At 54.3% G+C, this 19,709-nt stretch overlaps 1 protein-coding gene across 2 annotated transcripts in view; it reads right to left on the bottom strand.

The window, feature by feature from the left end:
• The window catches only part of XXYLT1 (xyloside xylosyltransferase 1), a 50,083-nt gene that overhangs the window by 18,231 nt on the left and 12,143 nt on the right, over positions 1–19,709 (bottom strand). For both annotated transcript variants that reach the window (XR_005107218.1, XM_037406555.1), the window contains exon 3: positions 9,718–9,850. Coding sequence is in view for 1 of the 2 variants with exons in the window: in XM_037406555.1 (XP_037262452.1) it covers positions 9,718–9,850 (133 nt within the window). In the remaining variant the exon portion in view is untranslated. The remainder of the gene's footprint in view (positions 1–9,717; positions 9,851–19,709) is intronic.

Here is a 19,709-nt window from a genome sequence, read left to right as displayed (position 1 = left end):
GCTGTGCACCGTGCACTGTATGAGCCTGAGCAGTGCAATACCCAGGGAGGAAGGCTGCACAGCCTCTCCCCCACCCAAAGGGGAAGCAAAGCCAACAGCCATGGGATAAAGCCACAAAAATGAGGGGTCTGCAAGATTCTGGATGCAATAAACATCCTGGACCAGTGAACTCCTTGCTGGAGCTCACTACTTTGCTCCTATCTCTTGCAAGCGCTGGCAGAGTTTGTGCCAGCTGCTGAGGAGGGCAAGATGGGAAGCAGCAGTGAGCCAGCACATTGAGAACACACTTTGTCACCAAGCCTCTCACAGGGGTCAGGGGCTGGGGGACCCTGAGCCCCAGCCAGCCAGGCATGGGGCTCCTGGCACAGAAGGGAAGCACGGGCTGCCAGCTATCCCTCTCTGCACCACCCTGACAGCAGCCCTGCCAGCCCAAACACCAACTAAACCAACAAGCGCAGGGTCTTGCTACCTCTAAATACGCTTTTCAGTTTCTGAGCCAGAAAACAGACAGCTGGCAGCGTTATCCCCAGCTGCAGCTGCTGGCAAACACCGCTATTCCTGTGCAGTAAGCAATGAGGCGTGAGCGCGCCGCACTCCTTGCTCCACGCTGCTGCCAGCGTTCCCCTGGGGCGGGCAGGAGGATGCGGCACGTGGCTGCGGTCCTGCCGAGCGATGCCCAGCTGAGCTGCCTACCTGCTGGTGCCCAGTTCCTGCAGGGCCCCAGGGAGCTGGCTGAGGAGCTGGGTGGGATGGGAGCCCCAGTGGTAAGTACGCAGTGTCCCGATGGGGACAGGGGGACATGTCTGAAATGGAGGGGGAGAGAGCAAACAGAGGTGGCAAATAGTTGTAAGGGCTTCTGGGGACAACAGATACAGGCTTAAAAGCAAGCTGGCTCCCACAGCAGCCTGAAAGACCCCCTGACAGCAGCTTCTGTCCCACCCAGAGGAGAGGATGTGGGTGGTAGGGAAAGAAGAGTGATGGCATGGCGATGACAGTGGCTTTCCCCGCTAATCCACAGCCAGAACTAAGAGCACAGCCAAGAAACCTCCCTGCACCCTTCTCCTTTCCCTTAGCTAAATCTCACTGTGGCAGGCAGCTGCCCGCCCCTTACCACCACTCTGACTGAGATTAACCCCTCAGGAAAAGGATGTCTTCCCTTCCTCCGGCTCCCCCCACCCCAAAGGCACCGCTGCAGTGGAGATGGGCCCTTCCAAGTTTCTGCTGCCCTGGGGCTGCACCCCGCACAGTATCCGACCCAGGCTCCCCCTTCCCACCCGGCACTGCTGGATCGGGGTGGGTAAGCTCAGCCCTGCCGCAGACAGAGGCTTTCCAACAAAGTGGCTCTTGTTGCTAAATGCTTATTTCCCATGTGCAAATGCTAAACCCCTTAAGGAGCCGGGGCGGCAGGTTCAGTACCAGCCTGGTCCAGTGCGCCTTAGCTGAGGCTGAGCAGCTTGTGTAACCCAGGAAATCCCAGCTCTGCGCTTCTTGGGAGCACACTGCACCCAGCGACGAGCAATGGCATCCCCAACAGGACAGTACCCCCTGCTCTGGAGGGGTAAACATCACCCTGGGGCAAAGCAAGCCCGGCTCCCAGCCTGCGACAAAGGGCAGGATGCATCGACAAAGGGCAGGATGCATCGCTGTGCACACCGGGACCACCCTACCCTCCTCCCATGGGTTCAGGGCAAGGGTCCAGCTCAGGTAGGACCTCCAGCCCTCCCGTGGAAAATGCTGATGAACTGATGGACTGAGCTCTTCAATTAAGACATCAGCGATTCCTTAATAAACTTCTCACGTATGCACAAATTATGTCTCTAAAGCACTGATCTCTACTACAGCACAGTCTGCATGCCAAACTAAAAAGGCCTGCATCTGGAGCAGCAAAATCGTTCCTGATCATTATACTTCTGTGTGGACTTAGCAGTCCAAAACTGGGCACACTTAAATAGATGATTAGTAGCAACTTGTGAACACAGCTCACAAATGAAACCTTTCCTTGGGACACAGATTTTCAAGGTGTGCCCACCTCACCAACTAAAATTTTTGCACCCCATGCCAGTGCTAAGATTACCCTCCGAATGGAGGTGGGACCATAAATCCCTGTCTGGGTCGCGTCAGCTTCCTTCCTTCTATAGATAAATGCCCGTGGCGCTAGCGGCAGTGCAGAGCGATGGGCTGTGTGTGTTAGATCAGTCGTTCGCTCAGCGCCAGGGAAGGATGGGGGACAGCCTGTTCACAGGGGAACTCTGAAACACCACGGGCCCAATTACTGCCAAAATGGCAGATTTCTGTTAACAACTGTGAATGGACTCTGCTCCAGCCGTGCTCTCCTGCCTGCCTTGGAGGCGCAGACAGCCCGCCCCAGGCCGCCCTCGCCCACTGACGGGGCTCTCAGGAACAGGGGAGATGCCCTCCCTTCACAGATGCTCACCTGCTGCTCAGGGGAGGAGAAATAGAAAGGTCTGTCTCCCTCCATCCCCATGTGGGAGTCCCAGCCATGGGACACTGTGCTGCCACAGGGGAGTCTGGGCACGGAGGGAACTGCCACTGAGCTTCAGAGAGCAGGAGGGCATCGTGGGAACCCCTCCAGAGGATTGCCACGAGCTTCCTCATGCGGCCCCAGCACACATCACTCCATGAAGCACCCCAACTATGCAGCAAAACCTCTCAATTTCCTTCTGTTTGTTTGTTTGTCCATCAAAAGGCTTCAGCTCTTGGAAGCTCTTTCTCCACCAAGTGCTGGTGAGGAAGCCCTCGGCTGAGCGGCCCCATCTGCTCCTCCTGGCCCACCTCCAGATGCTCAGCCCCAGCAGCCACTTTCCAGAGCAGATTCAAGAGCCAAGCTGGACTGGTTTGACACCTCTGGTAGTGTCTACAGCCCAGACTTCCCCCCCACTCTGCTGCAAAACCTTCACTGGGGTGCAAAGAGTCACGAATACCTGTGCTGCACAGGCCAGCTTGAGCCTTGCCGCTGCCCATGAAGAGCATTTTTCTTAGCCTCAAAACAAGCTGTGACCTCCAAAAAGGATCAATGCCCAGCATGGACCTGCTCTTTCTTCAGTTCATGCTCTCATGTCAAAAACAACCACTGAAGATGACAGCAGTTGTGCAAATACCCAGCTGGACCTAACCAACTGCTCATGATGCTTAGCGTGCGGGATCTACCCTTGCAGCCAGGTACCCCAGCAACCCCAAGATGCCACTGGTGTGACACCTGCCTCTGGACACCGAAACCAAAAATGTTCAGGAGCTGAAACTGAGAAACAGCAGAGCTGAAGACAAGTGCAGGTATGGTAACTCATACATGCTCACCTGATGCACCCTGAACTTATGTGCTATGGTCAACAAAAAAACTCCTGTAGCAAAGTCACAGCAAACTTCTCAGGCAGCTTTTGGAAATGAGGCCCACCACCCACGTGTACTCTCTGCATGACAGCAAAGTCCTTGGAGGGAAAGCTTGAACCCATGCTTGGGAGAGCCTACGCAAACACACACAAGTGTCTTGGTTGTTGGAAAAAATCATGTTTGTAACGCCCGATACTTCAAAAGGGAGAGTTAATAGTATTAATATTATTGATAGTATTTGTGCTAATCAATGCACAATTGTGGTTGTCAGATCTTGTCCAGTTTATTCATTGTTTCTAAATGACATTTCAAGTTTGCTTGGTAATAAGAATAAGTGCAATGGGTCCTACATATTAATGATGTGCACAGATGTAAACAAAAAAATCACTTACTTTCTTGGGTAATTTTTTTTTTTTTTAATCAGAAAGTAATGCTGAATTCCTGAAATCAATTCTGCTGCCAGTTCCTTGCAAGTTCTGCTTATTCTGTAATTTTGGCTGCTTCTTGGCATCCATTGCGAAAGAATTCCTACAACAGTCCCCCTCATGCATCAAGCAGCAGCACTTGCTACAGATCAAGTCAAAGCCTTGAAATGGTTTAAAATTCAAAGTGTGCAGGGTCTGGCTTGCAGGACTGTGGGCAGGCAGCATTGGCATCACCATGCCTGGCAGGGCACAGGCATGGCAAATGTTCCTGCCTTCGCCAACTGAGGGGCTTGGGAAACATAGAGCCCGTCATTGCAGGCAGCTCCCGGCTCCCCCAGGGCAAAAACACTTGGAAAATTGCTAAGTCTCCAGATCAGGGAACCTGCCTGCATGAGCAGCCCTCAAAACCAGCTGAACTCAGGCAGGAGGACCTGCCTGCTGGAGATGGTTATCTCCAACTCTGGAAAGCTCCATCCCAGGCGACAGCCCACCTGCACTGCTATATCTGACAACCACCACCAATCAGCCGACATCCAGGGAATCCAGCTGCTCCTCCTTGCTTGCAGCTGTCAGCAGTTCTTTAGGGCTTTTTTAGATCCCAAGAGAAGGTACAGGACGTACTGTCTCAGCCCTGCCTGGCTGTGGATTCAGCATTAGCCTGCTCACAGCCCAGGATAACTCAGCTCCTCTTCCAAACATCTGACAAACTAACTTAGCACTGCTGCCACTGAGCTCCCAGTGAACATCAAGAACCGCAAGCGCTGCGCCTCCAGGTCCAGAGGCTGCACAGGCTTGCTTCCCCTCATTACTGGCCTTCTCAGGGTTATTCTACCAGCTCTCAAACAAACAAAACTAATGTGACAGAGCACACAGCACACCTACAGCAGCTCCCACATGATCACAAGCAGAAATGATGCTTTTCCTTTCCACAAAATAATGCCCTGTTCAAGCTCTCCCTAGGTTTTAGGCAGAAGCAAAGGCAAATGGCCCTGCAGCCATACAAGGACCCAAGTGTCGGTCCTTTGTAGTCTGTAGCAGTCTCTTTGATGTAGATATCCTTTCCTGCAGGACAAACTTTTATCATTTCCAGCACTGTGGATTCCCAATAGCTTTTATTAAGCTTCTTGTCATAGGGGACAGCAGCGAAGATCTTACCCAGAAGCAGGAAGGGAGGCAGCAGCCACCCTTCCAGCCCCAGCTATGTGTGTCCTTGGACCTGAGGAGCTTTTGGGACCTCTCCTGAGGTCCACCGCCACAGCTGGTACCTTGCTCCCATCTGGAGCGAAGAGGTAAAAGCACCCGTCTGAGGACCTGTGGGTTAGTTCCTCCCTGTTGCCAGCAGATCATTCATCTCCAGCGTGACCTCCAAGGGGAGCAACATGAGGGCAGCATGGAAGGTCCCAGGCGGTGCCAGCACTGGTGGGCACTCAGAGCCCACCGCCACGTGGCAGTGCCAGTAAACAGCACCAGCACCACATAGGAAGTGAAGGGGACGGGATGGCCATGGGGACGGGAGCTGGGAGCATGGTGCAGCATGCTGGTCTGGGGTCAGCCTGAGGCTGCTGAGAGCAGCTATGCAATCAATACTGCTGCTCTGCTTCCTCTCACATGCCACTAGCGTGACCGGAGGGATCTATAACCAGGAAACTGTAAGAATAGGGTTTAAGCTCTGCCTTCTGTCTTCGGAGTTTTCAGGACATTTTGGGGAGTTCCACAGTATTTTTGCACTCTATTCATCTCAGCCATAGGGCTGCTTGGAAATGGGGAGGCTTTTCCCTTGGGCACCTGAGGCACTGAGCTCAGCCAGGCTGGCAAGGAGGCCCCCGGGGAGGTCTAGGCTGCAGCAGCATCTGCATGAGGGCACCCTCACCATGCCCCAGTGCAGACCTCCGCTGCACCCCAGGTGCAGCCCCTGCTGCTCATGCCTGGTCAGGAGGCTGTCCCGCAGCAAGCCGTGCTTCATCTGGCCATCGCTCAGCCCCACCGCAGCCAGGACCACAGCTAAGCCACCCCCGGGGCCAGGCACGCACCCCGCACACACCCCGAGGACAGTGACCTGCCTGCTCGCCTGGTAACTGGCTCGCCGGCTGCATCTGCAATGCTTGCCTGCATGTTTCCTAGCAGGGCAAAGAGCACAGAAGGGCCTGGACCTCTCAGTTTGGCCAGGATCTGACATGGAAGGCCCAGTGCAACACAAATCGCTCATCTTCTGTAGCCTGGTGAGCAGGACACCGCCAGCACGCCTGAACAGCTGAAATGCTGCAGGGGACAACAGGATTTTTAATTAAGATTATGACTCTGCAGAAACTCTTCCTTGCATGGAAAGCCTTTTAGACCAGTTAAACTTCAGGTGCAGATTTTAATCTTTCCATCAAAATCACCCTCGCTGAAGCGGGAGCTCCTGGTCTTGGCTGTGGCATGGATCCTCTGCAGGCAGACACATGAGCAGGCATATGTCAGTGCTGGGAAGAGGCTCTGCCTGTAGGCCAGTGTGCCAGTGTCAACCTGGCAGGAGGCATCCAGTACTGCCATGGACAGCCCACAAGCCCCTACGAGCCTAGTGCACAGTTCCAGTGTCCCCTGGCAGTAGGGGCAGCCTTCTGTGGGACGAAGCTCTGTCTGAGAGCCCAGCCACAGCGGCACTGACCATACCCCACGTCACACGTCGCATCCAAAAGCTGCAGGCAGGACAACACACCTGACTCACAGACAGAATGCTGCTCCCCTCCCTGCAGCTCCAGAGAAGCAAACCCGATGCCAACAGCCTCAGACTGACTCCTGCACCTGACTTGGGCTCCTGCAACCTCCCCCTCCACACCCAGGACCCCCTGCCAGACACCGACCTGCAGGGCACCACAGGGAGGCAGCTCTGCAGGGCAATCCACAAACAGCTTCAGCAGGAGCTGCTGCTCCCCACAGGCCGCTCCAACCCACCCTGAGCAAGCCCAACAGGCAGGCCAGCCCCAGGCTGTGCAACAGTTAAACCTCAGCATTTGCCTTGCAGGAGGGCCAGGAGATCCTGTTGCTTGGAGAAATGTTTGTCCAAGACAAACAGCAGCCGGGCATTGTTTTAGCATGAGTCAAACAAGTGGAAACGCTCCTGTGCCATCCTGTTTTGCTGTCTGGAGGTTTCCCTCTACCTTCAGGATGTGCAAGCAGGCTCCAAGACGTTTCCTATTTGCTGTTCTCTTACTCCTCCATTTCCCGCAGGCGTCTGTGCCCAGCACTGCTCAGTGCAGCAGCCTGAGCCTTGTGCAGTCCCAGCCTGTGCCTGGAAAGTGCAGCCTACAGCTGGACAGCCAACAGGCAGCTGTTGGGAACAGCACCGCCTCCTAGAAAAAGGTGCATCATCTACAAAGTATGCTGGTCTGCACCCATGTGACAGGCCAGGTAGATAAGCAGGATTCAACACAGCCAAGTGGACTGATCTCCATCCACCTTCTCCATTGCTACAGAGAGGGGAAGATGGCACCTAGACCTTTCCCAGCCACTGGCTTACCCTGCCCTGAGGGTGCCAGTCCACAGTCCTGTAAGCAAGCTCTGGAAAGTTCTGCTGCCTTGCCCCAACCCTCTGATGTTTTGCCGCATGCTGGGGCAAAGCTGATGCCACAGAGAGCTGCGTGAAGTGGGGAGGAAAACGTAAGTGGCAATGGAGAGACCTCACCATCGCCCTGTAACCCTCCTCTGCAATCAGTTTCTCAGCTGATGCTTCAAGCCTGCACACGTGGCAAATCACACGGCTGGAGCTAGCACCTCTTATTTCACACCTACAATGTGTTTTATCTTGCTAAAAGTATAAAAATAGCAAAGAGTTATTTATTTTTACAAAGACACTCACGCTTTGTCAGCTCATGTTTTCGTCTGGAAACCTTTTTAGCAGTGAGGTGCGAGCCCTGTGGGGCGGAGGGCTCGGCGGGAGGGCGGGCTGGCGTTGGCACAGCTCACCGTGCAGCGGGTGATCTGGCGACGAGAAAGATCAGGAACTTGTTTTCACATGAAGATCAAAACAGCACAAGAAGAAAAGCACAACATAGTCCAAAGTGACCCAGAATGTTAAAACTGCAACAACAGAAAGTTCAGCCCAAAAATGCAGCCTGTGAGGGCTGTTAGTGCTTGGCTTGTTTGTCCCCGCTGCGGGTGGCAGGAGAGGGGAGAGCACGGCTTTGGCTTGGGTCAGATATCCAGTACTCAGCCCCGCGGTCCCATGCCTTGTCCCCTGCTGTGCCGGACACCTCTCCTTCCAGCGGAGCACCCCAAAGCTTAACTCAGTCCCCTCCTCATCCTAGAACAACATCCAGGCAGCGGAATGCCATCCCCGCTCCCTAGCTATGCGTGGAAATCATGCAAAACCGATCCCTGCAGAGACAGAAACACGGAGCGATTCCACCATGGACTAACTGCAGGCAAACGAATGCTTAATTTATCCTGTTACAGGCCGTACCCCTAACACACGGGATCTGCCCTGCTAGGCAGCACTGACTGAGGCTGACAGTCTGGCACAGCCCTGCGGCCACACTTGGCTGTCGCTGCTCCCTCCATCCTGCTTTAAGCTCTAACAATTGGATATGATTAACTGGGGCTGGATTTACCATTCTGGGCACCAAAATCCTGCCAGGACACCCAAAGCGGATACAGTAGCCCTCCAAGCTCTGAGCACAGTGCCACCCTATGGAGACGAGGCCTCAGCATTCATGTTCCTCTGGTCCCAGCTCACCCTGCCGAGAGCACAAGCCAGGAGGAAAGGTGACACTTCTGCCATGGGCACAGAGATGTTTTTTTCCAGCCTGGGAACAGTGGTGACTTCCACATTTTGGGCAACCAGAAATGCTCCCGTGACCATGCGCTCAGCTAGCTTGGGCTTCTAGGAAAGAATCAGTGGAGATTAATGACCATCAATCCTCCGCTGGTGAACTTCTCTCTGTCTCCACCCTCACCTCACCCAGGTGCACATGCAGCAGGAATGGCTGCTCCACCACAAAGGCAGCTCAGCCTTTGCCCAAGAGTGCTGCAGGACATGTCTTAGGAGGTTCAGTTACTGATCTCACTACTAAGGCTGCCAGTAGGGAAGGAAAAGACATACAGAGCTCTTAAACTTTTTTATCTTTCTCCGAGAACATTTCCATTAGGATTAGCAAATCTAGCCAAGCCCTCAGATGCTCAAATTCTGCTCAGCTGAGAAGCCATTAAAGCATCCTGAGTTGATGATCTGATTCACCCTGGATTAAAACAAAATCTGAGGTTTATCCTTGGAATAACGCAGGCTGAAGTAAACCAGTATTTTTAAGCACCAGACTGGAAATATCTGTGTCCCTGAAGCCCACCAGTGGCCTGTGAGTGGGAAGAGCTGGGCCACCCCTCAGTGCACAGCTCCCACTGCTAGCTGCCACTACAGTCGCCACTGGCTGTTGGACCAAGGGTCTGAAGAGCAAGCGACCATGGAGCAATCCTCATGCTTGCAAGCCCAGGACACCAGCAGAGTTGCCCACTCAGTCTTCTCCGGGGGAATATTTCTTCAGCAGAAGGTGCACTGACACTCCAGGGACCCAGGATCTCACTGCTGCCCAGCCTCAACCCCTACTCTCTGCAGTATTCACAGCCAAAACCTCTGAGTCCTGACATATGAACTGAAAGCAATCACAGCATCTCAGCAGGCACGGCTGGGCAAACACACCTCTAGCAGATGTGCTATAATCTAGGTATGGATTTTGGCACCAATGACCAGGAACTTGGCTCTGGAAGCCTTATGATGATGCTTGAGAACAAGGAAACCAGCAACACTACACTTTATTCATACTGACCTACAAGTTTAAGTCCCTCTGCACGTATTAAAGCAGAAGGACTGCTTCCCACTAGATATTCTTCCAAAGACCAACCTGAGTTGAAGAGAAGACGCAGCAGCTGCCTGCTGCCCACCCCCCTGCTCCCCGTGGTGAGGGGGCTGTACCTGTATACTGGCTGCATTTCCCTGGCAATCCCAATGACTGCTCCCTCTGGGAAGTTGTCAAACTCATCAAACAGGTCTCGGATGTTGGTCTTGTACTTCAGGTCCAAGTCTACCTGGATGATCTGGGTTACTTCTGAAAGCACAAAGAAGAGAAGTCAGTTACATAAGACAAAACTGTAACCGGTGATTACCAGTGGCTACTTAATGAATTACATTCAATGAGGATTTAGTGCAATAGCCTTGTGGGCAAGACTCAGCCAATTCAGGGCAAACACAATCCAGCTGCAACCTCTACAAAGCTACCAACCTGCAAACACCTCAACAGCATTTACCACTGCGCTTTTTAGGCATGATTTACTTCAGAAACCATTTTTTGTGACCTCCTGCTTCTATCCACTCGCTCCTTTCTTCCAGAAGACTGGTTTTTCATACGACTGAAAACGCAAGAGGTAACTTCAACCCAGCCTCTCCCTTCCTGGAAGTGTTTCTGCAGGAGCAGCCACACAAAACCCCATGCTCACCTTCTGCCACCTACTTCTGGGAAAAGCTACCAGCTTCACGAGCGTCTCCCAGCTCCAGCCCCCAGTGCATCCATCCCTGTCTCAAAGTTTCAGAGCAATTCCCATCATGGACAACATCAATAATTCAGTCAGACACACGACACCCTCAGTAACACCTGCACAAACGCATTAGCTGCCAGCAGCCTGACAGGGGGTCCCTCGAGGGCAGAGATTACAGCCCCCTGCCTGCACAGAACTGCTGGTGGCCTGCGGCAGCCTAGAAAACTTTTATTATGGCCAGTGGTACTCTGTCAGAGCCAAGGAGGGTCATGCAGACATGGAAGCATCTTCCACTTGCAGTGGGAAAGCTGAGAGCAAGGAGAGGCTGGAGGACACCATTACCAAGGCCAGGCCTGAGCTTGTTAACAGTGTCAGGGCCCTGCCTGCATTTGTCATAGTCTCCTCTGCAGCACACGAGACCAACTGATGGAGATGTTGCTTGGGAGAGGATGCAGGAGAAGTGCCTTGTCAAGACTGCTGGTGCCAGGTGGATCTGGAGATGTTGTACAGATTGCAGCAGGCCAAGTGGAATGCAGCAAACACAAACACTACGAGAGATCAGACCATCAGATGGGTTACCCCAGCACCGGGCAAAGCCACGGTCGCCTTCTGGCCAGCCAAGCTCAGCCATACTCGGGGACTGTGAGAGGAGCGGAGACACCCCCCATGGGTTACATAATGCTGCCGCTATTTATATGTCACAAAAGCCAAGAGCAAACAGGCCAGGTTGCTTAGCACTTGGCACTAATTGGATTATAAAGACTGTGTCAACCTGTTTTGGCCCCACTCATCATGCACAGGTGCCATTACAGCTTCCTGCAGGCTAGATACGTGCATCGCCGCTTTCACAGCAGTGAGCAAACCAGGCCTTCACCCTTCATCCTGCCCAGAACCTGCAGGCAGGAGGACAAGCCCAGCCTGCCCTCACCCTCTGCTGCCTGCATCCACCACGGCTACAGGCCGGGCTTCCAGCAGGCTGGCACTTCAAGGTGCTACCCACACTCCAGCCTTTGCACCACTGCGGTTCCTCACCCCCTCACCCCACCATGCTTGCGACAGGTGGGGTACACAGTACAGACAGGAATGTAATGTGTATCAAATATGTGAAAGATTGCTGTAAAGAGAAAAGGATGGATTTGCTCTCTGGTTCCACAGTGGATGAGTCAAGAAAGAACAGGTTTAAAACAGAGCAAGAAAAACTTGAACATATAAGTTATGAGGATAGGGAAGAAGATGGGCTGGGTGGTTGTGCAGCTTCCAACCTCAGACTCTTCCAGAAGAGCTAGGCACCACTGGTCAGAGCTGGAAGATGCACCAGCTGCCTGCTGCCCACCTCCCTGCTCCCCATGGGGAGGGGGCTGTACCTGTATACTGGCTGCATTTCCCTGGCAATCCCAATGACTGCTCCCTCTGGGAAGCTCCCAGCTTCCAGCTCCTCCTCTCCCAGCTACCCCTGGTCTGCTGGGAGAGAGAGCAGGAGGCAATCGCTCTGTTTGCAGCCCCCAAAGCCACTGTTGGGACTAGAGACCCAGAGATGCTGAGAGCAGCCAGGCATGGGCAGCTATCCTCCAGCACAGGAATGTAGCTTTGCCATGTCAAATGCGTTCATTCCTTGGTGTTTGTGTTTCAAGCAGATGCTGGGCTATACAGCAGCTCTGAATTTTTTGCAGATCCTGCGCTAATCCAGGGCTCTTGGCAATTGGTCATATCTACCATGCTGTCCTCATTTAAGAGGGAAACAGCCCTGTGAGGTTAAGCAAGAAATATACTGCTTACTCTGCAAAGCATCCAAGCAGAAATATAAATCAAGGAGAAACAGTATCTAAGCCACAACCCAGGCTGTATCTCAATTTATTTTTTTAATATCCATCAGTCTCTATCTGCTAAAGGGAAAGGCCACACTCTCTTCAGCTGGCAGTACGGCAATCCCCAGGCCTACCTAGTATTTACCACCACCATAATCCTCTGTTTGCAAAGATTTAAAACCTAGGCGTAGTAATTCACTACAGGGTAAAGCAGGTCTTGACCTGAAAGCAATTTCCCTCAGCCCTCCTAACTGCCTTAGAAATTGCTAGCGCCACACAAGCAGATGAATAGGCTGAGCGGAGGTTTTCTGTAACAGGGAATAAGATGTATTCCAAATACCCCAAACCTCCCCAGTGGTCCATACCACAGTGGTGCAAAACCCCGGACCCTTTACACTACTGCACATGGGAATATCCAGACTGGTCACAAAGCTCCAGGGTGAGGAGACCCAGATCTCCAGGGCAAGGGGACCTCAGATCTACAGCACAAGCTCAGCCCAAGGGAAACACGGGGGAGCCTGAGCCCTCCAAGGCTCTTCCAAGGATGGGGAGAGGAGATGGGGTTCTCGGGAGGATCCCAGCACCACTCGCCCCAGTGCACAGCAGTCTTCTGACGCCTCATCAGGTTTCAATTAAATCAACCACGAGCCACGTCATCCGATTGTTCTCTAAAATTACCAATGAACGTTAACTGCAATCGATCACAACGGAGAATGAAAGCTGAGCGTGGGGGAAGCTCCAACGCCAGCTCTGCCTGCGCCAGCACCGCAGTGGGCGGCAGGCTCCGGAGGGTCCCTGTGCAGCCTGGAGGGTGCTACCCAGCAGCAGCAGCCAGCCACCCCCGAAAGCCTTGACCACAGCAGGGAGCAGAGCACGAGTGTAGCTCCAGTGCTGAGCAGCGATGCCAGCGCCACAACAAGCCCAGCATGGATACTCATGGTTTATTTACACAAACACGCTGGCTCATTAGAGGCTCCCTGTGTTTGGCTTGCCCCCCTGTGTGTTGGTCCCATGCTGTGCTGGCAGAGCCCCCCAGGATACACTAATGAATCAGACCCAGAGAGCACAAAGTACCTTTTTTTTTTTTTTTTTTATAAGCAAGCATGAACTGTAACACCGAGACAAAAATGAGCATGGGTGACATTACATTAAGCGCCACTTTGCAGATGCAGCTTGCACAGATAGATTAATGGCCAAGAAGATTTCTCTGCCTGGGACTGGCAAGGGGCCAGGGACTAATATTTATGATGTATCACGCTCTTTTGCCCTTTTACCAAGTGCTTTGTCCTGACTGCCATGCGGGGGCGGAGGAATCGCGTGCTCTCTTAAGCACAAACTGCTTGGAGGGGTCCAGCTGGAAATGTGGGAAAAGGCTGAAAGTGTTTTGCTCAGCAAGTGCATTTTCTAACTTTGCCATACTGTATATTACCCTCTGCTCCATTCAACTCTGGCTCTCCCAGCCACAGTGCGTAAAGGGGAGTCATGCCACTCAAAGCAGAGATGATCTCCATTAGCAGTGACAGCTTTATGGCACAGGCCGGCCCTATTTAAAGCTTGTAATGTTTGACTGCAGCCTCATACCAGTAGCCACAGCAGGGCTGTTCTCTGGGCTTGGCTCAAACCCTCCCTCCAGCCACGTCCAGAGGAGGAAGACCAGCTTCAGGGATGTACAACCCCGCAGCGGAGTCTGCGGCGCTGGAAACAGGAGAGAAAGCCACCACCAGTACCCAAGTCACCTTGCACTGGGGCTCAGCTGCCAAAGAGAGGGAGAATCAGAGTCCACAGCAGGACTCCAGAGAGATGCTGGTGCAGACCCCCTCTCATGCAGGTGCTCCCTCCTTCCTCCAAGAGCAAGCAGGGGGGCACAGCAAGCAGAGGTCACTTCCCTGTGCCGTGCTGCCCAGCATCCTCTGTCAGGGCCCACAGCAGAGCTGTGCTGGCATGCAGGCAAGCACCCGACTGCATGCCGAGGGGCCCAGTGGGTTGTCTGGATGCCTTGAGAGGTGCCCAGGAGCCCCTCTGGCAGGGGGCAGCTTCTGTAGCAAGTCTGATGGCCCTTCCCGGGAAGCACCAATGCCACAACCTGCCCCCCGGCCCAGGGGGCACAGAGCAGGACAGGAGCAGGCAAGTGTGCAGCGAGCCAGACCATCCCACCAACATGTGGTGCGACCCTTAGGAGCCCATCGCTCTTCTCAGAAGAGTCAGGACGGAGCGTGAGTGGCAGCGGGGGCACGGGGAGGAGGGGCACTGCTTCAGCCGACCCAGCCAGAGCTCTGGGGATGCTGTGCAGCGAGCAACCCTGTAGCAACTGTTACTCCTCCAGCCCTTCTTGACCTGCAGCCACTGTTTGGAGCAGCCTGTGGATGGGCAGCCTTGAGCCTGCCTGTAGGCTGGGACTACTTTCCCCTAGCTTGAGTTGAGGGGATGTACTGCAAGAGATTTAAATAGTGGATTTAGAACTACAGGAAAGTACATGGATGATGGATGGAGGGTCAGGAGAAGAGGAGATGCAAAGGCAGCAGCCTCCATGGAGCCTGGTGGAAGCTGCCAAGCACACAAGCCTGTGGGCACAACTCCTTGGCTGCTCTGGGAATGCCAGCTGCCACCTAGAAACCTGTAGGGAGCAAAGGAGATGCCCTTCTCAGCTATTCGCATTCTCCTGCTCCGATGCTTTTGCCATCAGCAAGTCACTGCCTCCCCAGCACTGCAGGCAGCCAGGGCATCCACAGGTCACCTAGTGATGGCCAAAACTCATCTCTGGAGTACAACGTGCTATTTGAGAGGCTCCTACATGAGCTACAAACCTCCTGGACACCAGGCATGCCTGAGTAGGTGTGGGGAGCCCAGGGCGGTTTACCAACCGTGCATCGGGCTCTAACACACAGGCAGAAAAGCAAAAGACCCTGCAGCCCCACAGCCTGGCCTCTGCATGCAGCACAGGCTGCTCTGCCAGCGAGGTCACTTACACTTAGTCCCAACAACTTTCCCTGTATGGCAAAGCTGAGCCCAGATGGCAGGTGCAGGGCTGGGGCGTACCTCAGCTCCAAACCCTCTTCTTCCATACAAACCACACCAGATCTGAGGCACAGGCATGCCACCGCTGGCAGCCACCATCACTCTGTGGAGAGGGGAAAAGAGTGAAAACATTAACTTTGTGTCCTTGAACAAACAGCAAAATGGAGAGCTGCCATTACAATGCAAAGGGCAGAAGCTGTCCAGCAAATGGTTTGGTCTTAATTGCTGTTAACTAAGCAGTGGTTTAACAGCTTTACAGTAGAAGCAGCAAGAATTAAAACCTCCTGGAGGTGGTGTAGCTCTCCAGCCCACTGTGTTGGCACAAGCTCAGCTCACTCCTCAGGGTACAAAATCCTGCCTGCAGCTGGTCTGGCAGCAGAGGTGCTGCAGGCAGTGGTGGGATGGCTGGAGGGGACAGGCCACTGCCCTGCCAGCTGCTCTATGCCCACATCTCAAACACTCTCTTGAGGCAGTTGCCTGTCACCAATGCTGGCAGAGATCTGATCCTGCTCCTGCCATGCTCCGCACCAGGGTCTCCACAAACCTGTTTTTAAGGACCTAAACACCCTGCTGCACCATGCCAAGGAGGAGGGACCCCCCTGGCATAGAATCATAGAATTGTTTAGGTTGGAAAAGACCTTTAAGATCATTGAGTCCAATCATCAACATAGCACTTGGCATGTATCAGACAGGAGCTCCCCGACCTCCCAGCACCTCCCCTGCGTGACAGCAGCCACTTTTTCCGGCCAGAGGCTGGCGCTTTGCACCCATCCCATGCAGAGCAGAAGAGGTGAGATCAAGGAGGACACCACTGGGATTGCTGACCATGCCTCACATGCTGCATGGCCCAGGCACACTGCTTCACCGTTCCCCGCAGAGCCAGCAGCAGCAAGTCCTGCACCACAAGGAGGCAGGAGCCCCCTCCATCCTTCTGGAGACCGTGCAGGGGGCAATGGCCTCGCAAGGGCAGGGCGATGGGCTGCCAGATGTAGAGTGGCTCAGAGACCCTTCCTCAGGGACAGCAGCAGCTGCAGCCAGCACGGGTGACACTGCACGGTGAAGGGACGGGAGTGTCCCCTGCTGGCTGCAGCTCTGGGTGTTGCAGGGCTGCTGCCGGGGTCTTGGGAAGGGCCAGCTGGTGGCTGTGCTTTTTGCCACTTGATTTGAATCGCCAGAAGGAAGAAGGCCAGGAGGACCAGGCTGTCCGATTTGGGGTCAGCAGGGCTGGAGGGCTCATGTCTGCAAACACTGGGTACAACTGGACAGCCTCCCCTACACCTCTCTCCATCACTTTGAGTTTGGATCTGTCTACCAATGATTTTTTTCCACCAGGTTTTATAGCTCTTCCCATCACGACGGGGTGAGATCCCAAGGAAAAAGCAGGAGCTGTGAAGGACTAGCAGCAGCTTTCAGATCACTGCCCTGGGCAATAAACCTCTTGGAGCAGGGATGCAGCAGACCCTGCTCCAGTGGGCAGCGTGCCTGCCGGCAGCAACGCGTGGCTCTGCAAAACTGCCTGTGCTGGCTGCGAAACCAGGATCCTCCGCCCTCGCCGGCTCAGAGAGATGTGTGGCCAAGAAAAACACGGCTCCCACGGCCAGCACCAAGGCCAGGCACGGGCACAGGCTTGGCAACAGGCTCTGGAAGGTCCCTGTACAGCCCGGAGGGTGCTGCCCAGCAGCAGCCATCCACCCCCAAAATCCTCACCTGCAGCAGGGAGCAAGGCACAAGTGCAGCTGCAGTGCTGGGCAGTGATGCCAGTGCCACAAGCCCAGCATGGATACACACAGTTTATTTACACAAACATGCTGGGTTTTCCATCCTGCCCTTCATTAAAGACTCCCTGTGCTTGGCTTGCCCCCAACCCCCAGGTGCCGGCTGCCCCCAGCCACTCTCTCTCCTGCTGTCAGCAGGGCTGTGAGCAGCTTCCTCTCTGGCTGCGTCTCCCCCTTCCAGGCCTTATTTTTGCAACAGGCAAAGTCCCTCCCCTCTGCTTCCAGAATTAATCACTGCTGCCCCTGCAGCTGACCCCGACAGCACCGGAGAGCCTCACCCAGAGGAAGGCAGCCAAGGCTGGGCACGCATGAAGCACAACACGCTCCAGGGAGCTTGCTGCCAGTGTGATGGCGACTGGGGGGGGCTGCAGTCCCCCTTCCCAGGAAACAGTGCTGCTCCAGAGCCCACCCTCCCAAGGAAAGATGATCCTACAAATCCCTGCACTGTCAGGGCTTGCCACGGTACAGAAAGCTTACCTTCCACTGCCCACTTAAACACAGGTCCTTGCCTCTGCTGCGCAGCCAAGGGTCCCCTCTGCTCCTTGGGGCAGCCTAGCAGCCCCCTTCTCCCTCAAACAGCTGAAGAGGCTCCCCTCCCTGCAAACAGAGGCCAGGGGAGGGCAGGAGGCAAGGCGGGATGTGCGTAAGTGCCCCAGCTGCTAAGCAGAGCAGCGCAGAGCAGTGGCTGCTGCACAGCAATTCCAGCTTAACAGCTAATTAAAAAATTAGGCTGCCTGCCAGAGACAGATGACAAATCATCGCTACCACCCACACAGGGCAGGCACCTGGGTGAGCTTAGGGGTCTGGTGCAGCAGCAGCACCCTGGGTACTGAGGGCAGCATCATTCCGCTTGCCTTGCTCGTACCCCACAACCATCTCCAGAGGGATGGGGAAGACTCAGCAGGAAATGGATGTGTTTTGTTTCAGGAAATTAATTTTTCCTGTGCATCCAAGTGTCTCCCCACAGTCCATCAAGGTCTCAGGCACTATTTAACAGTGCTCAACACCTCAGCTCCTAACCAGACTCCAAGGCAGAGACATTGCTGTGCATGCAACAGCTTTCAGGATGGAGCTGGCCGTGCTGCTTGCTATGTATTTAATATATGGTGCCGTTGGGGGAAGAGTGTGAAGACACTTTTTGGAGCTGGAGGAAGAGCAGCAGTAAACCTTTTAATCAGACAAAATAAGGTTTAATTCCACGTTGCCATAAATTAGAAAGCAGTGCAGATGGAAAGTTGTGAAGTAACGAGCGGGTGAGATGGAAAGGGAAACCAAAAACAGATACAGGAAAATAAACGCATTAAGGTACATGAGCTCACATCCCAATTAACTGCACACGGTGGGGGAAGGGGCTGAAGGCAGATTTTGTCCTTGTTTCTTCCTGCTAAGCTCTAACGAGCTATGGCAGGGCAGGGAGCAAGGCCGTGGGGGAGAGCAGCCCTGGCATCAACGCCAGGTGATCCCCAGCAGCTTCCACCCTTCAGGGATGGGGGAAATGAGGCTGGCTGGGGAGGGAGGAAGGCAGCACCCACCTGCAGCACCAGGCACAGAGACCTGCTGCTCTACGAGGGGTGGAAACAGCCCCACGTGCCTGCCCCGGCCTGACAGATCTAGGACATCCAAAAATAATCACTGGTGGCACTGCAGCAAGGGGCGGCCAGCAGAAATGATGAGAAGCGACACCAACCCCAGGGGCTGCGGGTCACACCAGCCCCCAGCTGCAGCGCTGCCGCAGGGAAGGGGCCTCTGCCGTGCAACACACCCGCAGGGCAGCCAGGCACCTGCCGAGCAGCATCCACATCCCCTCATCACAGCAGCCCTTCCCGACGGCTCCTTTGCAGCAGGGCTGGGGCCAAGGGGCTCTCCTCCCAGGACAGGGATGTCCTGCGGGCAGCCAGAGGGGCTTAGCATCTCATTTTGGCAGGCGAGGACCCCCCTACCACGGCCACAGCCTCTGGCGTTTAGCTGGGATGGGTTTATTTAGAGGTCTGCTGTTGCCTGCTCCTAAACAGCACCACAAAACCAATTTCCATGGCACAACAGGCTTGTCCCAGCAAGGAACAATGGCTGGCACCACTCTCCCTATTGCTCACAAATCCGTCACCCCAGCCTCTTCTCTTCTCATCACAGGATCTGACATGAGTGCGTGCAGCCCAGAGACAGGCTGGGGAAGGAAGCTGGCTGTTTTTCACATGGCCATGGTGTGAAGCAGGGAGGGAGGTTATGAAAGCACACCAGAAACTATTAACACTCCCTCCATCCCTGTAAAGATGGAAAAATTTCCGCCCCAAAAAAATGCAACCCTCAGCTACTGCAGCATCCTGTGGGAACTGTGGCTTGGGAGCATGTGGCTCCAGGGCCGTCTCCCAGGACTCCACCAGAGACCTTAATTTTCTGTGCCTTTTCACAACATCTCCACTTTGATAACACACAATCAAGCCTGGAGAATCGGGGACACAGGAGTCTCCTCCCAGCACTCTCCCAACCTGCTGCATCTCTGCACACCCCCGGCGTGGTAGGGCTCAGCAACGACAGCATTGCTCAGCCAGCACGAAAGGATGATGAGTTACACAGTCCCCAAATGCTCATTTATTACAATGTAAGTCACTGAGTTTTGTGGGTAGCCGGACCATGCACCAGGAATTGCCCTGCAGCTGACAGGAGGAAGAAGAGGAGGTAATGCTTCCCCGTCCTCTGCTGGGCTCCACCTTACGGACCCCTGATGCAAGTTTCTTTGTTCATCATGTGACACAGGATTAACGCACTGTAACTCACTGCACACAGGCACCGCTGAGGGGAAACATCTCGTGCAGTCGCTGGCACGCTGTGGGCAATCC

Source organism: Falco rusticolus, chromosome 13 (assembly GCF_015220075.1).
Source record: "Falco rusticolus isolate bFalRus1 chromosome 13, bFalRus1.pri, whole genome shotgun sequence".
Classification (NCBI taxonomy): domain Eukaryota; kingdom Metazoa; phylum Chordata; class Aves; order Falconiformes; family Falconidae; genus Falco; species Falco rusticolus.
The sequence above is the reverse complement of the archived record's forward strand: the minus strand, read 5'-3'. Positions and strand labels throughout refer to the sequence as shown.